This window comes from Diorhabda sublineata, chromosome X (genome assembly GCF_026230105.1).
Source record: "Diorhabda sublineata isolate icDioSubl1.1 chromosome X, icDioSubl1.1, whole genome shotgun sequence".
In the NCBI taxonomy this organism is placed as follows: domain Eukaryota; kingdom Metazoa; phylum Arthropoda; class Insecta; order Coleoptera; family Chrysomelidae; genus Diorhabda; species Diorhabda sublineata.
In genome coordinates this window covers 13,390,756-13,415,350 of record NC_079485.1, presented here as the reverse complement: position 1 = coordinate 13,415,350, position 24,595 = coordinate 13,390,756, and the positions used below count along the sequence as shown (strand labels likewise).

Below are 24,595 nucleotides of genomic sequence, written 5' to 3'. Positions count from 1 at the left end.
ACTATAGGATGTAATAAAACAAAAAATATCAATTGTTAACTATTTATTACTTCAATGACTATTAGTATTTTCACAACAACCTAAAAAAGTTACATTTGTTTCTTATAGTCTAGGAAACAAACATAAAATATTTTTTAATTCTTAAAAATCACATATCTTGAAAACATTATAACATAAATTTAGTTACATATTGCAGTTTGCTCTAAACAAAAATATTTGGTACAATATTTTTATTTTTCTTTGATGCGCAATATCCACATCGGCCAATTTTATTGTTGTTAGATGCAGCTGTAGATTCAGGACCATCGAATTTGCGTATTTCACTGAGTCTTAACCTCAGTGTCCTTGGCAGTAAGCATTTTTCATTAGATATAAAATAAACGAATTTATTCATGCCATGTTCATCAAACTGTAAAATAACACCATAAACCAACTATTTGTGCCTCGAGAACATTATACGTTTCAGATATTTTGTTGACCGTGTCGCTTTATAGCCCACAATGATGTGTGGTTTGCCAATCTCTTCATCAATATTTTGACCATCGTACATGTTGGACAAAAATAAGAAATTCTTGCCTTTTTTAGGTATATATGATATAAGGCTGCGGTTGCCGCGATGTCCAAATACACCAGTTTTTTCAGCTCGACCTCGTAATTCAATCAACTGTTGGGAAGCTCTTTTTTCGCACAGTTGCATAGTTCTTAAATTAAGTCATCAATATTATAGGGACCTCCAGGTTGTTTTCCTACATACAGTTCCATGATTTGTGGATACGAGGATATATTTAAAAATTCTGAGCCTACTATAGAACCAAACAAAATGTCAATGTCAAAATATTTATTACAGCGAACCTGTAACGTCTCTAGACCTTTCAAAAAAAATGCTTTTATTACCTCCTCGTTGGAAAAAAATTTACGACCTTTTAAACTTTTTTTCAGTTGAGGAAAAAGATGATAGTCGGACGGAGCCAAATCTGGGGAATAAGGGGGGTGTTCTAATAATTCAAACCCTAAATTTTTTGCATTGCAACATGAGATTTTAGCAGGGGCGTTGTCCTGCAAAAACAGAGTGGTCAGTAATGTCGAATAGTAATCTCCAGTTATTGTTCTACCCTTATCCAAAAAATCAATCATGATTACTCCATGAAAATCCCAAAAAACTGAAGCAAGAACTTTTCTAGCAGATTTTTGGACACGAAACTTCTTAGGTCTTGGAAAACCAGAGTGTCGCCATTCCATCGAATGATGCCTTGTTTCTGTATCGTAGAAATGTATCCAAGTCTCATCCATAGTAACAATTCGGTTTATGAAGTCTACATCGTTTTCAAATCAAGCACAGATCGAACGCGATGCTTCTACCTTTGCACGCTTTTGGTCAACATTTAAACATTTGGGGATCCATTTTGCAGCAATTATCCAAATTGACGTGAACTATATTTAGTGCTTCAGATATCCATTTTAGCCCAATTCGAGGGTCTGATAAAATCATGTCATGAACTGCATCGATATTTTCGGAGACTGACACAGAAACTGGCCTTCCCGATCGTTCATCATCTTCAATGGAAAATTTACCTCTTTTGAAGCTTGCAGTCCAATTTTTCACGGTCGCCTACAAAGGACATTGATCATTAAGGGTATTAAGCATATCTTTGTAAATCTGCTTACCTTTAAGGTACGTCAAACTTCATACTGACACTTTTCATAAGTTATTGTTCGTTACCATGGTAACGCAATATTTTTTTATGCATGGAACTGGTCTAGGCTAACTAGATAGCAATACACCCTCGTAAAACATTTTAGCGTCTGTCAAAGTTGTTGTCATATTTGTTTGGCTTCGATATTGCCTAAAAGGGCAGCGATCTCTAAAAGCTTCTCTACGAGTATCCTTGTCATCAAACCGAAGGTAATAAATAGAATCGGTTCCAGCTCATAGGTAGTTGAAATATTTCCGAGGAAGACCGTCAGTTTTGAACAAATCTTTGGTACTTAGTCGACCATTTCTTCTTACTCCTGCAAAGATTAAGAAACCCAACAACGCTTCAATTTCTATTGGATCGGTCTCTACGCAGTCCCTTTCTCGTCAAAACTTATCTTTTAGGCGGTTTATTTCTTGATTTGTGCACGGAACAATCCGAATATAAATAGTTTCCAAGATTAGCTTCACCCTTAAGATCCAGGAGTTTTATTCCACTAGTCTCTGTCATAATCTTCTGAATCTGATTGAGAATCATTCTTTCTGTCCGTAGATTAATTTTCATCTTTAAAATCAGGTGTTTCTTCTTGGGGTGGACTACCATCTTCAACTTCGCTATAAAATTCATTATCGTAATTGGAATCTGAATTTTCCTCCTCGAACAACAATCGAATACGTTCATAATTCATTTTCAAAGCATTTATAACCTAAAAATTTCATCTCAAAGTCTCAAAGTTCTTAGAAAAAAAAATGTTTACAAAAAACTGTTTTTTTTGTCTCATAGACATGTGCGCGGGTGTAGGAAGGTTGATAATCGATTTATTTTGTGAACTATGGAATGAAAATAATTTAAAACAACATAACTTCGATGAATAAAAATTTTTAATCAAACTTTCGAGGGATTAAGTAAAAATATCAAAAACTGATTTAAACTAAGCACTGAATAAACTTCTAACTGTTGTTTTTGTTTCAGATGTTGGTATTTCATGTAGAAGTTCATCCTAACGTAACGTGGTATCAGCAGTGCGTCACGTACAACGCTTTCCCCACTTTCGCCCACGAGTTAGCTTACCTCATCATGGGGATGATGATGATGTACGCTTTACCCTTGGTTGTTATTATATATTCGTACGCCTCTATTCTACTCGAAATATTCAGGAGAACGAGGAATCCTACGAGTGGTATGTACTTAATTTGTTCCACGTTTGAGTGTTTTTAGGTAAAGTGAAGATTAGGCCAATCAACAGGGGTTTTGTTGTGACATGTATATCAATTTTGTCATCTAATCGAAGGTGCTTCATATTTTATTCATCGGTTTGGATAAGCCGCGGTGTTTATTGATTTTTTCTATCACTGACATTGTATTTGAAAGTTATTCAAGGATTTTTTTCTCTTCTTTATTTATTATCGCATCAACTTCAAAGGTTATTAGCGACACTATACAGTTGAGTGTCTTTTAGATATTTGATTTGTGATATAAAACTATAGCTCAACATCTATTTCACCCCAAGAATATATATATTATCTTAAGAAAAATAGGTATTTTACATTAGTATTTTGAGTTCTTAAAAATAAATTTGAAATTGACCGCGAAAAATACCAAGACTATCATGGCGTCTTTAATGACGTCACACCTCGCGAAACAGCCGTAACAGTCAATTGTTTTTTTTAATAAATAATGAATTCCTCGTATTATAAATTCTGGATAGTGTCCCAATGTGAAAGTATTACGATGAAAACGCCAAACAAATTATTCATATACGTTCCAAACAATAAACAAATATGAAGAAGGTTGTTAAAAATGTAAAGGTGATAAGATGCTCGGGAAGAGTACGATTTTCGTGGCTATTTGGCTTAATTAGGTCAAAATAAATCGAAAATAAAGAATGAAATTTTTTGATATCTCGCTTCGTTTTCGAGATATCGATACTTAAAGTTATAATCAAACGTTAGTTCAAAATTCGCTTTATATATAACAGATGGCGTTCAATACTTCGTTTCAAATGATTTTTTTATTTAATTTTTATATTATTCACCCTGATACTCATTTTTATAACAAAATGATAATTTGATATTTTTCATAAAGAATTGTAGGTTGTTTTTCATTATTTATAAAATAAAAAAAATATTCAATGAAGATTTAATTAGTAATTTTATGTAAAAATATCCTCTTTCGAGCAAAAAGTATGTTCTGAATGCTTTCAATTAACATTTTTATCAACCGACAATCCCTCGTATAGTTCTTTTGATCTTTATGGTGTCAAATCCTTACGCACATTTCAATCTGTAATAGAACTTGCATAATCCATCATGTTTGATGGTTTTTCATATACATAATATTAAAATAATCGATAAGAAGTGCCAGGCGCTAAACGAACAATTTATTTACAAACAACAAAAACCAATTTCAAACACAAAACCGGATGGAAAAAATCAATTTTAAATCCAATAATAATAATACTGAATACACTGTTTACACCACCAATACACTAACACTCACAATCACACTGTCTGAAACGCGTTTAGATAACTGAACACACTGTTTATACCACGACTACATTGTTTAACTTGCTTTTCAATAACTGAATACACGGTTTATACCACGACTACACTGTCTGAGGTGCGTTTCGATAATTGAACACACTGGTTACACTAAAACTCACGATTACACTGTCTAAGGTGCGATTCGATAACTGAACACACTGTTTATACCACGATTCCACTGTTTAAATTGCGTTTCTAAAATTGTTTACACTGTTTACACTACCCCTACACCAACAGTCACAATTACATTGTTTGACACGCGTTTCGATAACCAAATTATCGTTTTCAGATACTGAATTTCCTTTCTGAAGACGATAACTCAAATCCAAATAATATTTCCGAAGTCAAATGTCAAACTTGAATCAGTACTACCAATCCACCATCTAGGTTACGAAGTAATTTTCCTAATGTATATTTTAACGTTACGCGCTCGTGGAACTCGTTGCTGGAACGTAAAGCCTTATGTTACTTGTATTTCCATAAACTATTCTTATATCCATTTTACTATGGTAAGATTTTCCTTTTCAGCTGACAGCGTCACTAGATCAAGTCTGCCATTTTTGGGAAAAGCAAAAATTCGTACACTGAAGATGACTATTATTATAGTCTTTGTCTTTTTCATTTGTTGGACTCCTTACCAAGTTATGAGTATTTGGTAAGTAAACTTTCATTTTTCTATACCTAACAACCGACATAGAATTACAGGGTGATGCAAAATTAACTCACAAATTTTAATATCAAACTATCAGTGAAGAGAAAATACCAGTGCTCGCCAACGACGCCATTTTATAAAAAAGATAGTCTATTTGTAATAGAAATGGTGCAGTGAATAGTACAACCTCACATGTTTGTTATTTGAATCGAATGAATCACCTATTGTTGGACAAATTCTAATATCCGTGGTAACTTTAGCAGAATGAGTCACCTTATATTTTGTACTGAAAGGATCAAGAAGGCCGAAAATTTTATCCGCAGTTGACTCATCTTTAAATAATTATGTGCAGGTATAATCCCTGACAACTGTACTTGTTTAATAAAATCAATGTTCCGTATTCTCCATTATTCAAATTAGCGTATAATGGAAATACTCTCCAAGAGATTCGATATCGTAAGTTTTACTAATGGATTTTGTTTCAATAGAGTGAAAAATTTATATGAAAAAGAGTACGGTTTGACTCCATTTAGTTAATAGAAGAGAAATGACAATTGAAATATTACTATTATTATAAGAAAGAACATGGTTTTAGATACGATATTTGTCAAAAAAAAACCATAATATCAAGTGAAATGGAAATCAGCGAGTCATTCACATGGAAAAATAATACAAGTTGTGGCTATCAAATAACGAAACTGGTGCAGAAACCGTCAGGTCGATAAAGATTAAGAACTGTTTTGATGTTTTCTTCATATTTTGACGTGGACAGGTGATCCGAAAGAAAAAACATTCTATAAAAACGAAGCTAACGGCTATACTGCTTTGTTTACAGACACGGTAGGCATAGCATTCGGAACAGAAGATTTCAGGCTAAACAGTTGATCGTAGCTAACCTTTAGAGCATGTGTACTTTGTCAGTAGTATTGCTAATACAAAAAAATGTTATTATTAATATTATTATTAATGTTACCAAGGTTTCTCTCCATTAAATTGTAGGACGGTGTTGTGGTACTGAGCGTTCTCCATAATAATCCTACTTCTATTTTCAAGAGAATATCTGAAAACCATTTTTCACAATGCTCTGCATCCATTTCCTCGTATCAAACGCCAGTTTTTTTAGGACAAATGTTATTAAAAGTACTTCAACGAATCTTAAGTCACTTCCTCTTTCAATAGGACCAAGTCCTGTTCAATCCTGTACGTTTTGCCCTCTTCCTGGATCTTCCTGAGAAGCTGAACTCCAGCTCTCGTACCACATTCTGTACGCCCAATTCTTCTCTTATGTCATAACTCCTTATTCGGTCCCTGAGGATGACTCCCTTGATGGTTTGCAGTATTTTCATCTCTGCGGTTCTCATTATTCTTTTTGTTGTTGATGTATCGGCTCTGGTTTCTGAAGCATATCTGAAAATAGGTCTCACACACGTTTTATAGATTCTGGTCTTGCTCTGTATTGTTTCTCCAATAATTACTTCCTTCTGTGGTGTTTCGACGTCTCTCGGCTTGAGTTCATGTGGAACCCAATTTCCTTGCTTTTGAATATATTCAGCTGCTTTTAAACGTTTTGAAATGGCTGCTTGAGTAAGACCCAAAGATTCTACCAGCTCTTCTTGTGTTTAGCAACAATCTTCATCGAGTAATGCTTCCAGTTCTTCATCTTCAAACTTTTTTGGCTGCCCAGGACGTTCATCGTCTTTCAATCCAAAATCACCACTTTTGAATCGTGCAAACCACTTTTGGTACTTTCGCTCATCTAGAGCATGTTCACCATAAACTTCCAATTACGATGACTTTCGTAAGCATTTTTCTTTATATTAAAGAGAAGAACTCCCAGCAAAAACACTTTTTCAGGAACAAGTTTGACATATTTGAGTGAAAAAAAATTATTGTTGTTAACGCTTCAAATGAATGACATATAGAAAAGACGTACAATAACAGTAGCTTTCCAAGGCAGGTTCGGAATATTGGAACGATGTAATATTATACAAGTTACGCCATCTCTTATCAAACCGCACGAATTAATTAAGCTAGCTAGCTATATCAAAGTTATAAAAGATGGTGTGGGTAATTATGTTGAGCTCGAGGATCCAGATACCTAACTTTTCTTGTTTTTGACAAGATCATTGATGTCAGGTATCATATTCGTTGTAGTTATTTTAAGAATTGATTGTAAGTGCACGCGCAGGACACAAACAAATGCACAATACCTTCACAGTCACTATTTCGAAGTACAATTAAAATCCTTCTCCAACCGTATCGCTTCGATTACTCGACTCAACTGACTCACGTCGCGTCGACGAACTCGTTTTATATGGTTAAGGAAGGTTCTAGTCAAGACTCAAAGCGCGTGGAAGATTCTATCGTTCTCGACAAATATAATAGGATATTCCCGCTTGCTCCAAAGAGATGACGATAGTGTCTTTCTCTCTCGCTTGTCTAGGCACGCGCTGTCCTTCAAATTACTTATAAAAATCCGTAGATTTGAGAATACGAGTATTTAAAACACATTTAGACAAATCGAATGAAGTCTAAAAGCTCTAAAAAACATGACTAGTTTATCACTTGGAGAGTGAGTAAAAGAAAAAGATTTTTGTATATTTGTAGTAGATTGAACCCACTTATTTAGTTATTAACTAGCATTCAATCTTTTTGTCGCTATTTAAAAATTTGATTATAAAAAACAATGTGAACATCTAATTTGATTGTTTACAACAAGGAAACTTAACTTCTAGAGTATGAAGAACCATCTGGTTGTATTGCTGCAAGTTTGGGACCCTAATATGTTATTATTGACGTGCATCAAGTTTTAAAGTATATGATTACCTATAATTACAATTCGACTGACCCTCATATGTTTTTTTCTTTACTTAACGTCGTAATAGAAATCGTTGCTTCGCAGGACAATCTATTAAGTCATCTAATAAGCTGTCCACGTTCTTTTTATCGTTAGAACAATCTGATTGATGTACTTGTTTATCAATATCAATCTGAAGGTTGCTTGTTAATCCAAAAAAAAAATCCTACGGGAATTGTTAACAAACAAAATATAAACGATTGATTTTGATTTTATATGATTGCGACAAAATTGTTTTTGTGTTAACTTTGTAACGGGATGGGATTTTAATTTCAAATAAAAAATGTATAGTTCTCAAAAACATTGTGCCCTGTTGACAATAATCAATTGCTTTTTGAGCTAAATATCTCGAAATTACATTTTTGACATGTTCAAATCTTCAAACTTTTTACCAATAATGATTGTTGAGATAATACCCAATTAATCAATTATATGGTGTGTATTTTGTTAGTGTCCAATATTCACTTTGTTCCACACAAACTGAAAAATTTAATATACGACGTATTGTATTCAATGTTTCCAGCATATTCTTTGGATTCAAATTTTTCCCACACAAAAATTCCACTATAGAAGTGGATAAATAGTAATCTGACGGATGTAAGTGCTGACTAAATGGTGGATGCAGTAGGAACTCGAAACTGCCACGTTTATCGATTTAATTTTGTGTAACTTTTGCAGAATGTGTTTCATCATTGTCCTGTTGTGAAAAAAACCTGTTTTCGGGTAAACAAACCTAAATATTTCTTCGATGAAACCACATACTTTCGCATTAGCTGTCTACTATATAGCTCGACGTAAGCTTGTCCATCTGGAAAGACTTGCCGCTTGAATTGGCCTTTATTTGCAACGGGCTCTGGTGATTATCCTTTGTTTTACCACTGATTTTCCATAAATCTATTTTTCATCGCAATAGACGTCTCAACAAAATTTTTAGATTAACGGCAGCAACGTCAAGTTTATGAATAAAGTCAATAGAGGGCAAACGTCATTCGCGAATGGCAAAAAGTCAAAATGTAACTTTTCAAATAAGAGATTTTGATACAGTTTTGATTTCATCACTTTATACAACGATAAAAAATTTTTAATCGTTCAGATATTCAAAATAAATACAGTCGTATTTTTTCAATGAAAAACTTTCTAATTTTAATGCTGAAAGGAAAAATGGTTTAAGTGCTTTTAAGATTATCCCAGATGATAATGGATTGCATCAAGTTTTTTATTTCAACTTGAATTTGATTATAATTCTGATATAGTAGAGGTCTATTTTTTTTTTCAACCTCCGATAGGCTGTAGATAAAAAACAAGCTTATTTAAAATAATAATTTTATTACCAAAATATTGATACACTATAACGAAGAGATTGAGACATTTGTCAAATCTGTGGACAAGCTTTTCAGTACCTTCTTCAAAGAAAGCTGCCGCCAATATAGCCTTACCGTTCAAAAGTACAAAACAGACCTTGAATCTTCTGGAAATTCCGTAGACAAAGCAGTAATAATGAATCTGCGGTTTTCTTTAACCATTCTGTCAACTTGTTGAACCAAGTATTCTGAAACGACAGATCTTTCGATACCATCACTGATGAAGTTTTCCCCATACACACGACACATTCTCCGATAGATTTCTACAGTTTTCAGCCTGTAGAATACGAATCACACTTGGTGGGAGCATCAATATGGAGGATATGTTTACGTGGCTGTAGCACAACGCCGACTGGCGACTAAATGACGCGGAATGTATAGTGCGAGAGCTTCGCAGTCGCCACAGTGCTTTCTTCTGCTCGCTTAGCATCTGTATGGAGCGATCGGAGGTTGAAAAAAAACGGCCTTCGTATATTTAAAGTCAACGTAAATAGGTTATATAAAGCAAAACTGTTGAATCACCTAATGCGGTCTATGAGTCAATAGAAAAATAAGTCATGAATAAATTATTTTCCCTTAAATTCCATACACTTTTCAAAACGTCTGATTAAAGCTTCTCTTTAGTCAAAATATCATCGCCTGTTTAATTTCATCGTCGCTGTTGAATCTTTCACCCCTAAACTGGTCCTTCAAATTTGCTAACAAATAGTCACACGGTACCAGATCAGAGATATATGGTGGGTGTTCAATCTCTACGTAGTCACATTCATGTGAAAAACAAAATATTGAATCAATCTCATGCCTCGGGTTTTCGATTTTGATGGAACTGCCTTAGTAAGTCAATTGAAAGAATACAAAATGTAGCCACCATTTTTTTGGTTGCTTTTTTTAGAACGATCTTTTTTGAATGCTGCATCATCACATTTTCTGGGTCCTCGCTCCAAATACAGTTCACAACTTCACACTTGACCTTGCTTTTGCGCTGAGAATGCTCATGTAGGATCTTTAGAACACTTTTCATGGATATGCAGAGGTGTGCTGCCACTTCCTTTGTTCTTAGATCATTTCTTCCACTAATGTGATGTTTTCTAATATAGACCTTCCGCACGGACGTCATCTACTAATGATTCTCTTCCCCAATGATACAACTCAGACCAACAACTTGACCTGATTAAATATTTTGATAGAAACCAAGGCGATCGAATTATTAAATATTCTTTGAACGAGTCCACTCGTTCATTTCCAGGATTCTGATAAAGTTCAAACAATAAATCAAGAATAGATCCTCGAAAGGCGCTATTTTCAATTTTTATTTTGTAAAAATATTCGAACCAATGAACCTTTTCTCGCTTTTCCATTCTTTTTTTCCACTATAAATTAATCCGTTAATACGAAGAAATATGGCGGCTCACAAAAAATATCTCAGGATACAATGATGGCGAAGGACGTGTCTGGAATATTCATTCCATAACTTTTTTTCCGAGGAAAGTTTTAGCTGCTTCTTCACGATCCAAAGTGATATTTACCGATAAACTGGAGGTGTCTTATTTCAAACAAAAAATTAGTATAATATAGAAATCTGAGGTAATTTTTTATATACAGAGAGTATCTTATAAGTAGTATCGGTTTTTATTCGTCAAAATTCCTACGCCTCAATTTAAACATGTCGTCACTTGTTGAGTTTAGGCTCTAATTTTATAGAGAATACAATTCAATTCATTGAGCATCATTTTGAGGTCCGGTTTCGTGATTTGATTGGACGTTAATTTTAACATCTCTGTAAATATTGCCATATGAAATCTACAGTATATGGACGGGCATTGTCCTGTATTCCCTACAATTTCTTCTATAAATCGGTTCGCCGTTAATCCCCTCGCTCCATCGCCAGTTTCAATATAAACCAACTTGGTTGTTGCTTGTTTACAAATCAAGTGCTGGAGTTAATTTGGAGCAACTAGTTAGCCTTTTTGGCTCAAGGTTAGCTGCCTTAAGTCTTCTTTTAACTGTTCAGTCCTTCCTCGCGTTTCTGAGCTCTTGGATTTGAACACCAATGAGGACCTGAGTACTCTGCAACGTCATCTGTCATATTTCTCAGATGTGCACCTTGCTCTCTCGGAACCACGTCTTATTTTGAAGTTACCAGTCTCTTGGTAACTACAGTAAACTCTGGAAATAGTAGACTAACTCATGTTCAACGCAGTGGCTGAATGACTCTGCTCTTGTCGAAATGGTACGATCGCTTCGTCATTTGTGTCCATTTTCAGAATTCTTGTTTGTTGGTTAGCTGTTAATGGCGGTTCAGGTAAATAACCTTCATAAGGATTAGTTACCTCTAATTAGTGCTACAATCTCAATTATCCGACCTAAAACGGCCGCACCAAGGTTGAATAAGTGAAAAAAGCGGAATTGGATAAACTAAAGAATTTAAAAGAAAATTTAATTTAGAGACTATAGGTCATTATTTTCTTTTGTTTGCTCGCTGTTTGTCCTTTTCTGGCCGCAGTCTCCTCTGAAGTGGAAGCTCCGTAGATGTTTCCTCCAGCTGCTCTGCATACTTTAACGCCTATTTTAGAGCTTTGTGTCTTTTCTGTGTACTTTCTTCTAGTACCACATCGTTTTCTTCTACTCTTGCGTTTACCGTATTCAGTATTTCTTCATCTGTCACTTCATATTGTTATCTTGGAGCAACCACTAATTCACATCCTCTGCTGCGCCTGTACAGTCAGGTGTGATGGAAGGAGCTGCTTAGAGCACTATGGAGAATCATTTTATTGTACTGTACATGGCATTGCCGCAAGAGACTCAACTGTATTGAAGACAAGCATAGAAAGGGTGCTAACATAAATACTGCTGGACTGTGAGAGCTATATCTTATATCATTTTGAAGCTAATGTTATTAGCTTCAAGATTTCACTGAGAAAAATATAATTCCTTGTTTTCAGTGACTTATGATTGCGGTTGTGTTCCTTGAGTCGTTTTTTTTGTTCACGAGGTGTATTTCTTATTTCCAAACCTGAAGAAGTGGCTGATTCGAAAGAAATTTGGCCCTAATAATGAAATAATTTCATCACATATGATGAAGGATGGAAATCTAGGATAATGCGTATATATCTCAAACGAAACTACGTTGAAAAAAATATTTATCCAGCAATTTGAGCTTTTTTTACGAAAAAGTTACTTATTGGCCCCGTCTCGTATATTGTTGTTTCCAAAAACTTCAATAGAATTTCATTTTCTACGTTTTAATTTTTTGAAACAAAAATATGGAAAGTCGCGTTTGTTTATTTAATTAAAATACGTTTTCCCAGTCACAAGAACAACAATTTTCTTGTAAATACTGAACATATTTCGAAAAGTATTTTTTCCCGGGCAACTGTTCTCATTTTTTTACCGATTAAATTTTTTCAGTATCACTTTTTTATTGCTTTGGATCCGGATTCCCGTCGAAGCAACATATGCCAGTGAGGCTGACATGAATAATAATTTTCCAAACGATAACCTAGATCTACATTTTTCTTTCAAAAAAATGTGATTTTTGAATTGAAACATGTATAACATTCATTCCAAACGTTTTCAGCAACATGTACGAAATATAAAAAAAATCTTATTACCAATTCTGAGCAAAACACATCCCAAAATGGAAAGAGGATTTCCAAGAAACAATAAACGCAGAAAACGAAGGTGGACAATGGAAGGATTTTACAACTCCGAGATTGGAATAATATCAAAAATATGTTTCCACCACTGAGGGAGGAAATACTAGAAATAATTCAGGGGCTAAACAAGGAGGAATGAGGACGAAATAGAGCCGGAACTAATCAAATATGATGGAAATGCAGAAACTACAAAATTTTGACTAACTGAAAGATCTGAAAGATCATGGAGGATGAATACGATCTACCAATTTATTCAGTTTTCATAGATTTCCAAGAAGCGATGAACAAAAACTATTTGTACAGCATTATGAACGATCTTAGTATTCCAGAAAATGACACTCGAACAGACAAAAACGAAGATAAAGGCGAATCAAAGAATATTAAAATGTTTCCAGATCAACACTGAGCTAAAACATCCCTTATCCATTACGCTGTTCAATGTAGTACTAGAATGGATAGTACGTGGAATCGGTTTGCACAAAACAGGGACACTAACTCCAAGGATAACGCACCTACAGGTATAAGCAGAGGATGTAGTAATCCTTTCAACATTGGAAAGCGAGCTTAAGAAAACCTGCAGAATCTTCATAGAAATGACCGTGAATCTACGAGTCAACGAAGATAAATCGAAGTTAATGATAATGACAACACCACAAAGGAAAAGAGCAGTGAGAGAAAGCAATGAGTTTAGAATAAGTTCAAAGTTATGGATATCTTGGGGTGATTATTAAGGACGACGGTGATGAGGGAGAAAATCTGGAAGCGAAGATAACGAGGGAAAGTAAACAGTTGGGAGCGCTGAAGGAACAGTGAGCTGCGGAGGCGAAACGTGGGTTCTCAACAAAGCAGAGGAAGAGAAGGAAAAGAAAAATACTTGATGATGGACATAAAACTAAAAAGAAGAAAAAATAGGAAGACCAAGGAAAAGATGGTACACAGAGTAGTTGGAAGACCCAAAAGAGAGAGGAATTTAGGAAATTGAAAGAAAAAAGATAGGATAGAGTGGAAGGGAATCACTTCCATGTTATGGGTCTAAAAGACATGCGTGAAGCACCTATATATACACCTATATAATATATATATATATATATATATATATATATATATATATATATATATATATATATATTACCAATTCTACTATGAAAACTAAGTAATAATTTCGGAAAAATGCGAAATGTACGGTTTTTGGTGTGTTCGGCGGTCGTCGGTTGACGTTTTGCCAACACGAGATCCTCAGTAACTAGAAGTTCGCAACTTCTGAAGTTGGTAACCTCTCGTATTGGCAAAACGTCAACAGACAACCGCTGAACTTCACATATATTAGACGAAAACCTTTCTTGAGAAAGAAAAAACTCTTTGGATTAATTTTTGTTAGATAAAAGGACTTCAAACTGAACAAACTCTCTGACGCGAGTTTCAATAACCAAGTTATCGTCTTGGGGGACTATAGTCTTCAGTTTCTGAAGACGATAACTTGTTTCAACGGTTCCGAAGATTCCAACTGGGATTTGGTAACCGACCCAACAAAAAAAAATTTGGAAAGTTTGGGGGCAAAATCTGGTGAATGGCATGAGGTGGCAATTCAAACTTTAATTCATTAATTTTGGTCATTGCAATAACGGATGGATGAGCTGGTGCATTGTCTTGATAAAACAACACTCTTCTTAGCCAAATGCGGCCGATTTGCTTGATTTCCTGGCTCAAACATTGCATAATACTCGACGTTGATAATTTCTCCTTTTCCAAGATAGTTGATGAAAATTATCCCACGCCCATCCCAAAAAAACCGACACCATGACCTTGTCTGAAGATAAAACGGTCTTTGTCTTCTTTGGAAGCCATTCTCCCTTTTCAATTCGTTGTTTTGATTGTTTTGTTTCGGTTGTGTAAGTGCTGGATCCACGTTTCATCCATAAATATGAAATGGCGCATAAATTCAGGTTTATTTGTGGGTTTTCTTGAACATTTCTGGAGTCGTCATCTAATTTGGTCGACCACCACGATGCATTATTTTCTATGGTCGTTCAGTTAGCTTTTGAACGAATTCATGTTTTATAGAAAAACTGCGGAAAACCTGCAAAAACCTGAAAAAGTTTCCTTGATATGCCGTTGCTAGTTACTTAAGAAGAAAATCGAGGAAAAGGAGGATCACCACCAAATGTATCGTATAAAGATTGATAAATCAGGTAGTGGAATGCTGATAGATACATCAAGATATGTAATAATACAAGGGGTGTCACCTTTATAAACAGAATACTGTAAATAACAAAGTTTGAACTGATTTTAGTCATAACCAGAAATATTAGGAGATTTACAGATTTTTTTCTCCCAAGCAACGATCGTATAGAGAGTGGGAAAGTGAGCCATGAGCCATCTCTTAGGGAGGATATCACGTGGCTGGTAAAAAGTATTAACTCATCCTCTTTATTAATTTACAGGGTGATTTGTAAAATTTTAAGTATGCTAGATGAGTTAGACTTGGACTTTTTTTACTGTGAAGCGATTTGCATGAAAATTTGGAATTAGTCTCATCTTACCCTTAACTTGAAAAATGGAAATGATCTAAGCTCCTCTTATTATTTTTAAGGTTTATAAACAACCTGTTAATAGAAAAATTTACATTGAGTCATTTTATCGCTAGTGTTTAATATTAAGGGGGGGTAAAATTGTAAAGTGTTTTTTAACACAACCTGACAACCCTTGAAAACAACCCCTGAATTGAAAAAATCACTTTGGTGTGACATAAAAGGATTTAATTGTAGAGAAAATAATATTTTATGTTATCTATCTATCTAACAACCACTTGATAAAAAATTTCTTTTAGAAAAAAATACGATTAGTTTGTGGACCATAACTTCTTCAATTTTTATGCTATCACAACTTATAAAAAACTATTTTAAAGGTAATTAAAAGAACTACACTTTTTTTCATTACAATATATAGAGAAAAATCTTCCATTTTAAAACGGTGAAGGGTCAAAGGGTTCGAGAGAGAGAGAGGCTGTCATTGCGCTGCAGCGCACTTTTTAAACAATCAAATCTCCGTAAATTTTTGAGTGATAGAAAAAACAAGAACCAAATTTTTTGACGGAAAAAAGGACCTGAATTTTTCATCATTATACTTTTATACGTATCTTTCACCATTTTTGAGATATTATTGAAAAAAAGTTGTTTTTTTAAGAATTCCAAAATTTTTTTTCTTAAAATCGTGATTTTTTTGAAAAATATGTGTCCTGAAGTATCCTAACTGCTAGAATCCATCAAACTCTTTATATTAAAGTTAATTCTAGACGGAATACGATTGATTTTAATTTTGGTGGAAATGGCACTTTGATTTAAAAGATTTAAAAGCATTACAGCTCACTCATTTTACGTGCAAAAGATTTTTAATAGTGCTTATTTTGAAGCTTGTCTCAAGCACTACAAAACCCTATTTCATTAGAATGCATAAAATGGATCTCCTCGCCGCTAGATGGCGTTGAATACATTGATTAAATTTCAGACAAAATAAAAAACGAATTTGATCTTCAATATCTTGCTTAATATTGCACTTGTTCAATTTGTTATCTGCTATAATGTTTATAATAAAGTTTTCAATAAAATGCATATTTTTGGGGATATTTGCAAAAAATCGATGAGAAACATGAAAAAATTACGAGTTTTTAATCGATAATAACTTGAAAAGTATTGGGTTTTTTGAAAAGCTTCATAGAACATTTTTTTCTAAAAATTGGGCCTCCTATCGATATCCGAGGTCATTTTGAAAAAAAAAAAGATTACACCTCGTAAGGGGTGGCAACCACCCCCAGGGTGGGTGCGGAGTTCAGATCATTTTCATTTTTGAAGTTGAGGGTAAGACGAGACTGATTCCGAAATTTCATGCAAAAATAACGCATTAATGACTGCACTATTAGGGGAAGTTCTGACAACTGCTCGGTTTAAAATTCCAATGGCGGTTCGGGCTCGAATTGAAAAACTAGAAGACAAATCGTCTGTCTGCTTGTTTCGCTCAACATAAACGACCGTGATGCTTTGATTGTTTCAGAAATCGTGTTTTTGTTAAGGAATATGGGTCAGGCAATACAAACGGGAAATATTTAAATGAATGTTAATAATAAGATGTAGTGTAGATCCTCACAATTTACATAGTGTATTGTTTAAACCGAATTTCTGCGTATTCGAATTCTATAGAATCTATAATCTATCGTTAACCTACCGGGGTATTTCAAAATGAACTATTAAAAATTTGTATTTGACATATTTGTTTTGTGTTTCAAAAAAAGGTCCCGTCTTTAGGATAGTTAGGAAAATATTTGGAGTTCTTCGCCGTAAAAAACGTTCGAAACACCATCCGTGTTCAATATTATCTTCTTGGCTTGGGCCCTTGGAACTTTCTTCTATGGGTTCTTTTTCCTTCAATGTAAGCAAAATGCTTATTTTCCCTCGTATCCTCTGCTATTTCATTATTAGAGAGGTTGTCGCTCCATCTGTTGCAGAATATTCCAGGGGCCTAGGGGGCCCCTTGTATCTAACTATTTTGACCATCTTCTAATGTCCTCGCTTCTCTTCCTGTCACAAAGTATTTTTTCAGCGATCCTGCGCACTATTTTCATTTCGGTGGTTTCTAATATTCTCTTTGGGTGTGTCTGGTCTCGATTCCGATAGATTTGTGTCGGAAGATTGCAAGCTGAGGTTCGTGCTTCTTTTGCCGCTTGGTGGATATTTCTATGCCTAGATATTCAAATTTCATCTCTGGTATTATTTCATCATTAACCAATTTGCATCTTCTAGGTGTTTCCGAGGTGGTCATGCATTTTGTTTTTGGTGCAGATATTTTCATTTTCAAACTTTTTGCCATTGGGTTGAATTTGAATAGTAATCTCTGTAGATCATCTTCGTTTTTTGCAATCAGAATTTATGCAACATCGACATAGCATAGAATCTTGACGTCTTCATGCATAACTATGTTGAAGAATACGGGGCTAAGAGTATATCCTTGTCGAATACCATTTTTTACAGGAATTTCTTCGCTATTGATTTTGGCCGGTATTTTGTTTATCTGATAAATGTTTTCGATGGTTTTTATGATGTTATATGGGATTTGCCTGTTGTATAGAAGGTATATCAGTTGTATTCGGTCAAACGCCTTTTACAGGTTTATAAAACACATTACCTTGAAACAAAAACAATATTATCTTGAATACAACAATTTTTTCCTGTGCAAACTCTAAGTATATTTCAGTTTTCCATGTATCTTAGAAACGTGATGGTCTTTTTTTGATTCACCCTGTTTATTGGAATAATATCCAATATATCTCAGTTTAATTAAATGTCACGTGTTATTTTTTCCTTATATGTAATGTGGTTTTGGCCACAATAATTAGTTTTTATCCATGTTTGTCTTTTCGATTCTTAGTAGGAAAAGTGTAAGTTATATCAAGAGGAAAAACTTCCACAGGAAACTCCATTTAATTTCATGACAAAATATTAGCAGAATTTGATAAATTTGGAATTTGTTCATTTCTAATATTTTCCAATTATTGAATTTTTGTGTTGATCTTTCGTTATTATGGTTTCAGAAAATTTTTATTGGCTCTCATGGTGATTTTTTCCGTTGAATTTCTTACAAGTTTTCCGTTAAAGTTTCTAGTGGTTTTTCACAGTTGTTAGTATTTTCGTTGGAATTCTTGGGATTTTTCATTGAAAATCTTCAAACTTTTTCTAATAAGTCAATAAGTGGTTTTTATCTTTGGTTTCCTTGCTACCTTTTCCTTGGAAGCTTTTCAAGATTTTTGGTAAAATATTCGTCCAATCAAATTTTTTTCGTTCAGAATTTTGATACTTAACACACTGTTGGGACCACCACTACACCAATTACACTGTCTGACGCGCGTTTCGATAATCAAGTTATCATCTTCAGAAACTGAACGTAAACTGGCTCTGAAGACGATAACTTGGTTATCGAAACGCGTGTCAGATAGTGTAATTGTAAGTGTTGGTGTAGTGGTAGTTTATACAGTGTGTTCAGTATGAAAATAATTAACGATTCCAAAAATTCCAACTTTTTTGATGTTTATTTGCTACGAATTCAATGATGTTCTTTTTTTAATTTCTATTTGACATTTTGGCAACGTTTTTTCCTAAAGTTTTTGGTGTTTTTCCGTCGAAGTTTTTTGGTAATATTTCGTTGAGATTATTGGAAATTTCGTTGAAAGTTTTGATCACTCCGCGAAACAGTGTCATAAGTCAAAAAACAAACTATCGAATAATGAGCATTTGATATTCATTTTAACTTCGTTTTTCAGTTTTCTGATGATATATCAAAAACTGACAAAGTAACATTATTTTACTTAGAATTTTCAAATTTTCTACCACCAACGTATAACAATAGAGATTTCTTTTAATTTTTTGATTTATGACACTATTTGAGCGAAGGTACGATCTTAGCTGCGTGTTTTAGTCCAGGCGCTGTAACCAAAATTTTACTAAAACTTGACATGAAAACCCATAGTAAAAATTTTGTACATTCCTAAAAAAAATCAGACATTTTTCAAAAGACCGTAACGATTCTCCTAAAAATGCTAAAAATTTCTGACGTATTTCTAAAAATCTGATGTTTATTGGCACAGAGTACTTTAAGGAAGCGAGCGGCCGTGGAAAATTGGAAAAACCATCGGAAAAACTGTAAGAATTAATATTCCGTCAATAACGTGGAAAGAATTGAAAATTTCGAAAATTATCACAAAAAAGGTATCTACATGTTTTTTCGATTCGTTTTTGATATTTGTGAATCCGCTCCCCGATTCTGGAAACACCTTTGACAGTTCGAATTATTTTTTTCCTTCACTTTTTGGTCATTGTTTAAGAACGGTTTTTCTTCGGTGATTCCATCTCTGAACATTCTAAGTGATGTTTTTTCTACCACGCTTTCAAGTACTAGATTTAGAATCACTTCTAGTGCAGCCGTTGGACAAGATTCCATGACCCCAACTGCACAAATGAGAGCCAATCTATGTACCTTTCAGAGATTACTTCCTCGTGGTATTCAAGATAGTTGTAGTACCCCAAACCACTGCCCCATATGTGATGATTAATCTCACAATTGCCATGTACAACTACCATAGGATCTTTGAGCTACAACCCCAATTCCTCTCTGCAAATTTCTGCACACCATCAGAGCTGGCGATTAACTTCTTGATCTAATCGACAATCCGGTTTTCTTGTTGAATGTTTCGTTAAGTCTGCTCAATAGATTCATTAATCTATGTTCCAATTCAAAATCGTATCACCGTACAAATTTCCTTATATACATGCAATTTTGAGGTTATGTTTATTAGCGAACCAGCTTCATCTCCCGTTCATTTTGTGCACTCCTTTAGTCGAGCGTCACTGTCGTATAAGGTTCGTTCGTTTGTGAACGGTTTCCGGTACGGTCTTGTCGATGCTTGTTCCAAAAACGGTCCAGATTAGCAGATTGGAACAAATCTCTATTATTCTGAGTGGTTGATACTTGGATCTGATGATGCCATTCGCGTGCGGAAGCTGCATATACCAAAAATCCTTTCTATTCGTTTAAGGTGTCAGGTTAAAACACTTAGTTCCTAGACAACTGTCCACATATCTTGGTTTTTAAATAACCTCACGTTAAAATGGCCGAAGTTTCAGTGAAGAATATTAATAAAATTTCGATTGTTATAGGTATTGGTATGATAAAGAATCCGCTGATGCAGTGGACGAAAGAATCAAAAAAGGACTCTTCCTATTCGCCTGCACCAATTCCTGCATGAACCCAGTGGTCTACGGTTTGTTTAACATCAGACCTCGACGAAGAGTCAAGGTGAGATCTAGAACGTATACAAACGTGAACGGATTGTCGATGACTAGTCGCACCGACACTCGCTTATCAATCAAAAGTTGTTCCTGATAGCGTCGTGAAACTGTAGTTTAGGACTTATTTGTGTACAAAAACTGTGCTATCTTATATATATATATATATATATATATATATATATATACATATATATACATATATAGAGTCCAATGGTATTTTTAACCTCTGAAATAATTTCGAAAATATATTCTGCCGTTCTTCAAAGGAGAAAACAACTATTTTCCTGGCTAATACCTAATAATGTCAATCAATATTAACATCCCCAATGGCTCATAGTGTCAAGAAGGGATTTGTAATTACCGACTAGTTTCGACGGTATTACTTCTCATCAAAGTGGTTTAACAACTCTTGAGAAGGCTCGAACTAAAGAAAACATCAAAGAGTGTCGCTGTTTGGTTCATGTAGTTAACAAATGCTAACTGGCGCCATCCTCACTTTCAACTTCGAACCACTTGTCAGGAAGAAATCTTTGTCTTCAGTTCGGGTCTCAAGCCCTCTCAAGGGTTGTTTAACCACTCCGATGAGACGTAATAACGTCGAAACTAGTCAGTAGTTACAAACTTTCATTGCAATTGCGATGTTAATATCGACAAAGAGGTCAATTGACATAATGTAAGTTGTAATTCAATATTCGTCGAGGTATTAGCCAGGAAAGTAGTTGTTTTCTCCTTTGAAGAACGGAAGAATGCATTTTCGAGATTATTTCAAAGGTGAATAGTAGGAATCGTTTATTTTGATATATCCTGTCCTTAAATTCGACTGCCAACGCTCTAGAGGAAATTCCTAGGGTCGAATTATGGCATTGGGATAGGGAACCGTGAACGCATCCTTTCCAAGATACAGGGAGTTGAAGTTTTAAAAATGAAACGATTTTTTGTCCATAAATTTCAAATTTATGAATAGATCACAAGAGCAGGTCACAAAATGATGTTTTTTCTCGAAAAATTCTAGCACAAATTATCGTTTTATTTTTAAAACTTCAATACCCTGTATCTTGGAAAGGATGCGTTTGTGTACATAAATGGGCAATCGAATTTAGGGACCCTGTATATATATGCAAGGATCGCTTGATATGATTTTTATAATATTCTGTATTTGGTGATATTTGAGATACTTTAGGCATGTTTAAAATCCAATATGTCAAATTTTCATATCTCAATTCTGTCTGTAAAAAGAATCATCCTGTATAGTATAAATAGATTTCGAAATTTGCTTTTGCTTGAAATAATTTCATATAAATATCAATGGAATTACGAATAATTCATGGATTAATAGATTGGAGGGAGGAAATAATTTTGTTTTTTCATGATAGATGGCGTTGTACCTGACAGTGTGACCGCCATGTTTAATCCAAAATTGGCTGATTTATCATTTGATTTTCTCATAATAAGGCTCATATAATCGTAATTTATATTCTTAAATATTCAATCAAAATCTCTTAAGAGCTATGATCCTTTGATTCTTTCCACCCTGGCGGACTGGTGGATAAATGTGATCAGCTGACTTAAAACTGACTGACTGACTGAGCTTAAGACATTTTCGTGTGAAGGAGGTAAATACGTGTAAAAAGACGTTTTCCTGATTTGTTGTGCTAAGGGGGAAAATATGTAGGACAAGTTTTCATGGTGTTTTCCTATTTTTATGTTGAGGGGATAAATACGTGTAAAAAGACGTTTTCCTGCTGTTTTCCTGACATTTTCGTGTTAACGGAGGAAATATGTATGAAAAGACGTTTTCGTGCTGTTTTACTGATATTTTCATGTTAAGGGGGAAAATACGTGAAAAAAGACGTTTTCATCCTATTTTTTTATTATTTTCGTGTTAAAGGGGGGAATCCGTGTAAAGAGACGTTTTTCTGCTGTTTTATTATTATTTTCATGTTAAGGGAGGGAATCCGTGGAAAAAGGCGTTCTCATACTGTTTTTATCAATTTTTACAAGGTATAAAAAGCAAATATCATTTATTCCATCTATTAGGTTATTTTCTATATATAATGATGAGTATATTTCCATATTTCACATTTAGAACACACATCAGGAAAGCGTCTAGGAAATTTAAGCAAATAATTATTTAACTTGAAAATTGACATTGACAGTAATGACACATTTTTATTACACTAACCCCACGATTGGTAAATGGCAGAACTAAATTCGTGTTGCCGAAATTTACATACAAGTCGATCTTCTTATTGGGTATGTTCTGTGGTTGCTCACTTTCACACACATTACCACAACAGGTATATAGGTATTCATCATAACACATTACAAAGGTATTCACACATTTGGTGTATGTAGAAAACTGGATTAAAATTGGAAAATATTTTAGTTTTTCCGTGATTTACACAGTAATAATTATATTGAAAATTTGAAGCTTCTATATTTATTAGAAGTGCCTTATAGTTGTCGGTTAATCAGTCAGTGACAAAATTAAGAACTTTGATTAGTTATAATTCTGGTTCAAATTAATTTTCCTCGCTTCGTTTATCAAATCTGGACTGCGCGTGTGTGGAAAATGGCACAACTCTCTATCAATCCAATATTATTTTTGTCGAAAATGGATCCGAAAGGGGCACCGTCCATTAGTTCCGGTTTCATTCTCTTTCTGGTCTGGGGGATATTAACATTGGGGGGATGTAGTGCCCGGTGATATTCGTTTCAACCACATTTAGTTAAGATTTGTTTTTTAATCAAATTGTCAAAATTTCCCCACCATATACTTTGTTTTTTCTTGGTTTATTCTTAATCCATAGTTACGTAATGCCCTTTCCATTTCTCTCTTGGTTCTGGTTTTTAGAGTTAAATCGTCTTCATACGAAATTATTTGCTGTTTATGGTGCTAAATAAGTCTATATTGAAATCTCGTGAAATTTTGTCCAACAACAGATTAAAAAAGCAACAATCAAATGTCTTATGTCATTTTGACTAGCTTTACAGCCTTCTTAAAATCTATAAACATATAATAAATACTGGGAAATTTAACGCGAAAAAATTGTCATCTGTGAATTTTTTCGAAATTTCATGTAATTTTTTCAACACAATTATACAAACAAAAAAAATCGTTATACTCATTTTTTTGTGTAAGCTTCATTTTCTTCTTTTACATTTTTCATAAGATATCAATTTTTGTGTTTCTCGGGAAAATCGGCTGAAAATGTTTGTAACAAACTTTGATTAGAATGAATATTCTTTTTCAATTCCCTAGAGGGAAAGCGTTTTTCTAAAGAATATTTAATCAAGAATTTCGAATTTCCTGCTGATTTTTCCTTCTTTGTATGCTTAACATTGTTGCTTGAATTTGATCAATTTCATGTATATAATTTATTTATTTTTTTACGTTATTTTTTGTAAAGTTGTGTACATTCCATAATAAAAATTCATTAATGCTTGTTATTTTTTTGCTTATTCATAAACTTATCCCATGAAAGTACAGGGTGGACAACTAAGAATGGCCGTCGACTATATCTCAGAGTCACTTTTATTATAATTTTTCCCCTGTAGCTGTAATATAATCTGTTCCTAAGACATGTCTGATGGCCGTTCTTAGTTGTCCACCCGGTACACAGTCCATAGTTAAGTTAGTGCCTTTTTGATTAATGAGGTAACTTTTCCTTGTTAGATCAAAAACGTTTCAAACAACCCTCGTATGTAATTTCATAATCATATTATTAATCTCGGGACAGACTGTAAGAAAGTTTGACAAAAATTTTGAATAGGACATAAAGAAAAAATTTAAATCTTTAAATTATACATCGTGGTATATTGAATTTAAATTTTTTTTAATATAAATTTCGAAAAATAAATTGTATTGTTTCGTTTAATTTAATTTTAAAAGAATTTGAAATTAAGTCACAAATAATTTTATAAGGAAATTAATTGAAATTAAAATGTTAATTTGACAAGGTGTTTAGAGCAAAATTGCACATTTCCTAGTTCAGACTTG

General features: G+C 33.9%; 1 protein-coding gene across 2 annotated transcripts in view; it reads left to right on the top strand.

Annotated features, from left to right (window-relative positions):
- LOC130450781 (adipokinetic hormone/corazonin-related peptide receptor variant I-like) overlaps positions 1–24,595 on the top strand; it is an 80,015-nt gene that overhangs the window by 49,762 nt on the left and 5,658 nt on the right. For both annotated transcript variants that reach the window (XM_056789407.1, XM_056789406.1), the window contains exons 5-7: positions 2,667–2,874; positions 4,766–4,892; positions 20,464–20,602. In XM_056789407.1, coding sequence (XP_056645385.1) covers positions 2,667–2,874; positions 4,766–4,892; positions 20,464–20,602 — 474 coding nt within the window. The remainder of the gene's footprint in view (positions 1–2,666; positions 2,875–4,765; positions 4,893–20,463; positions 20,603–24,595) is intronic.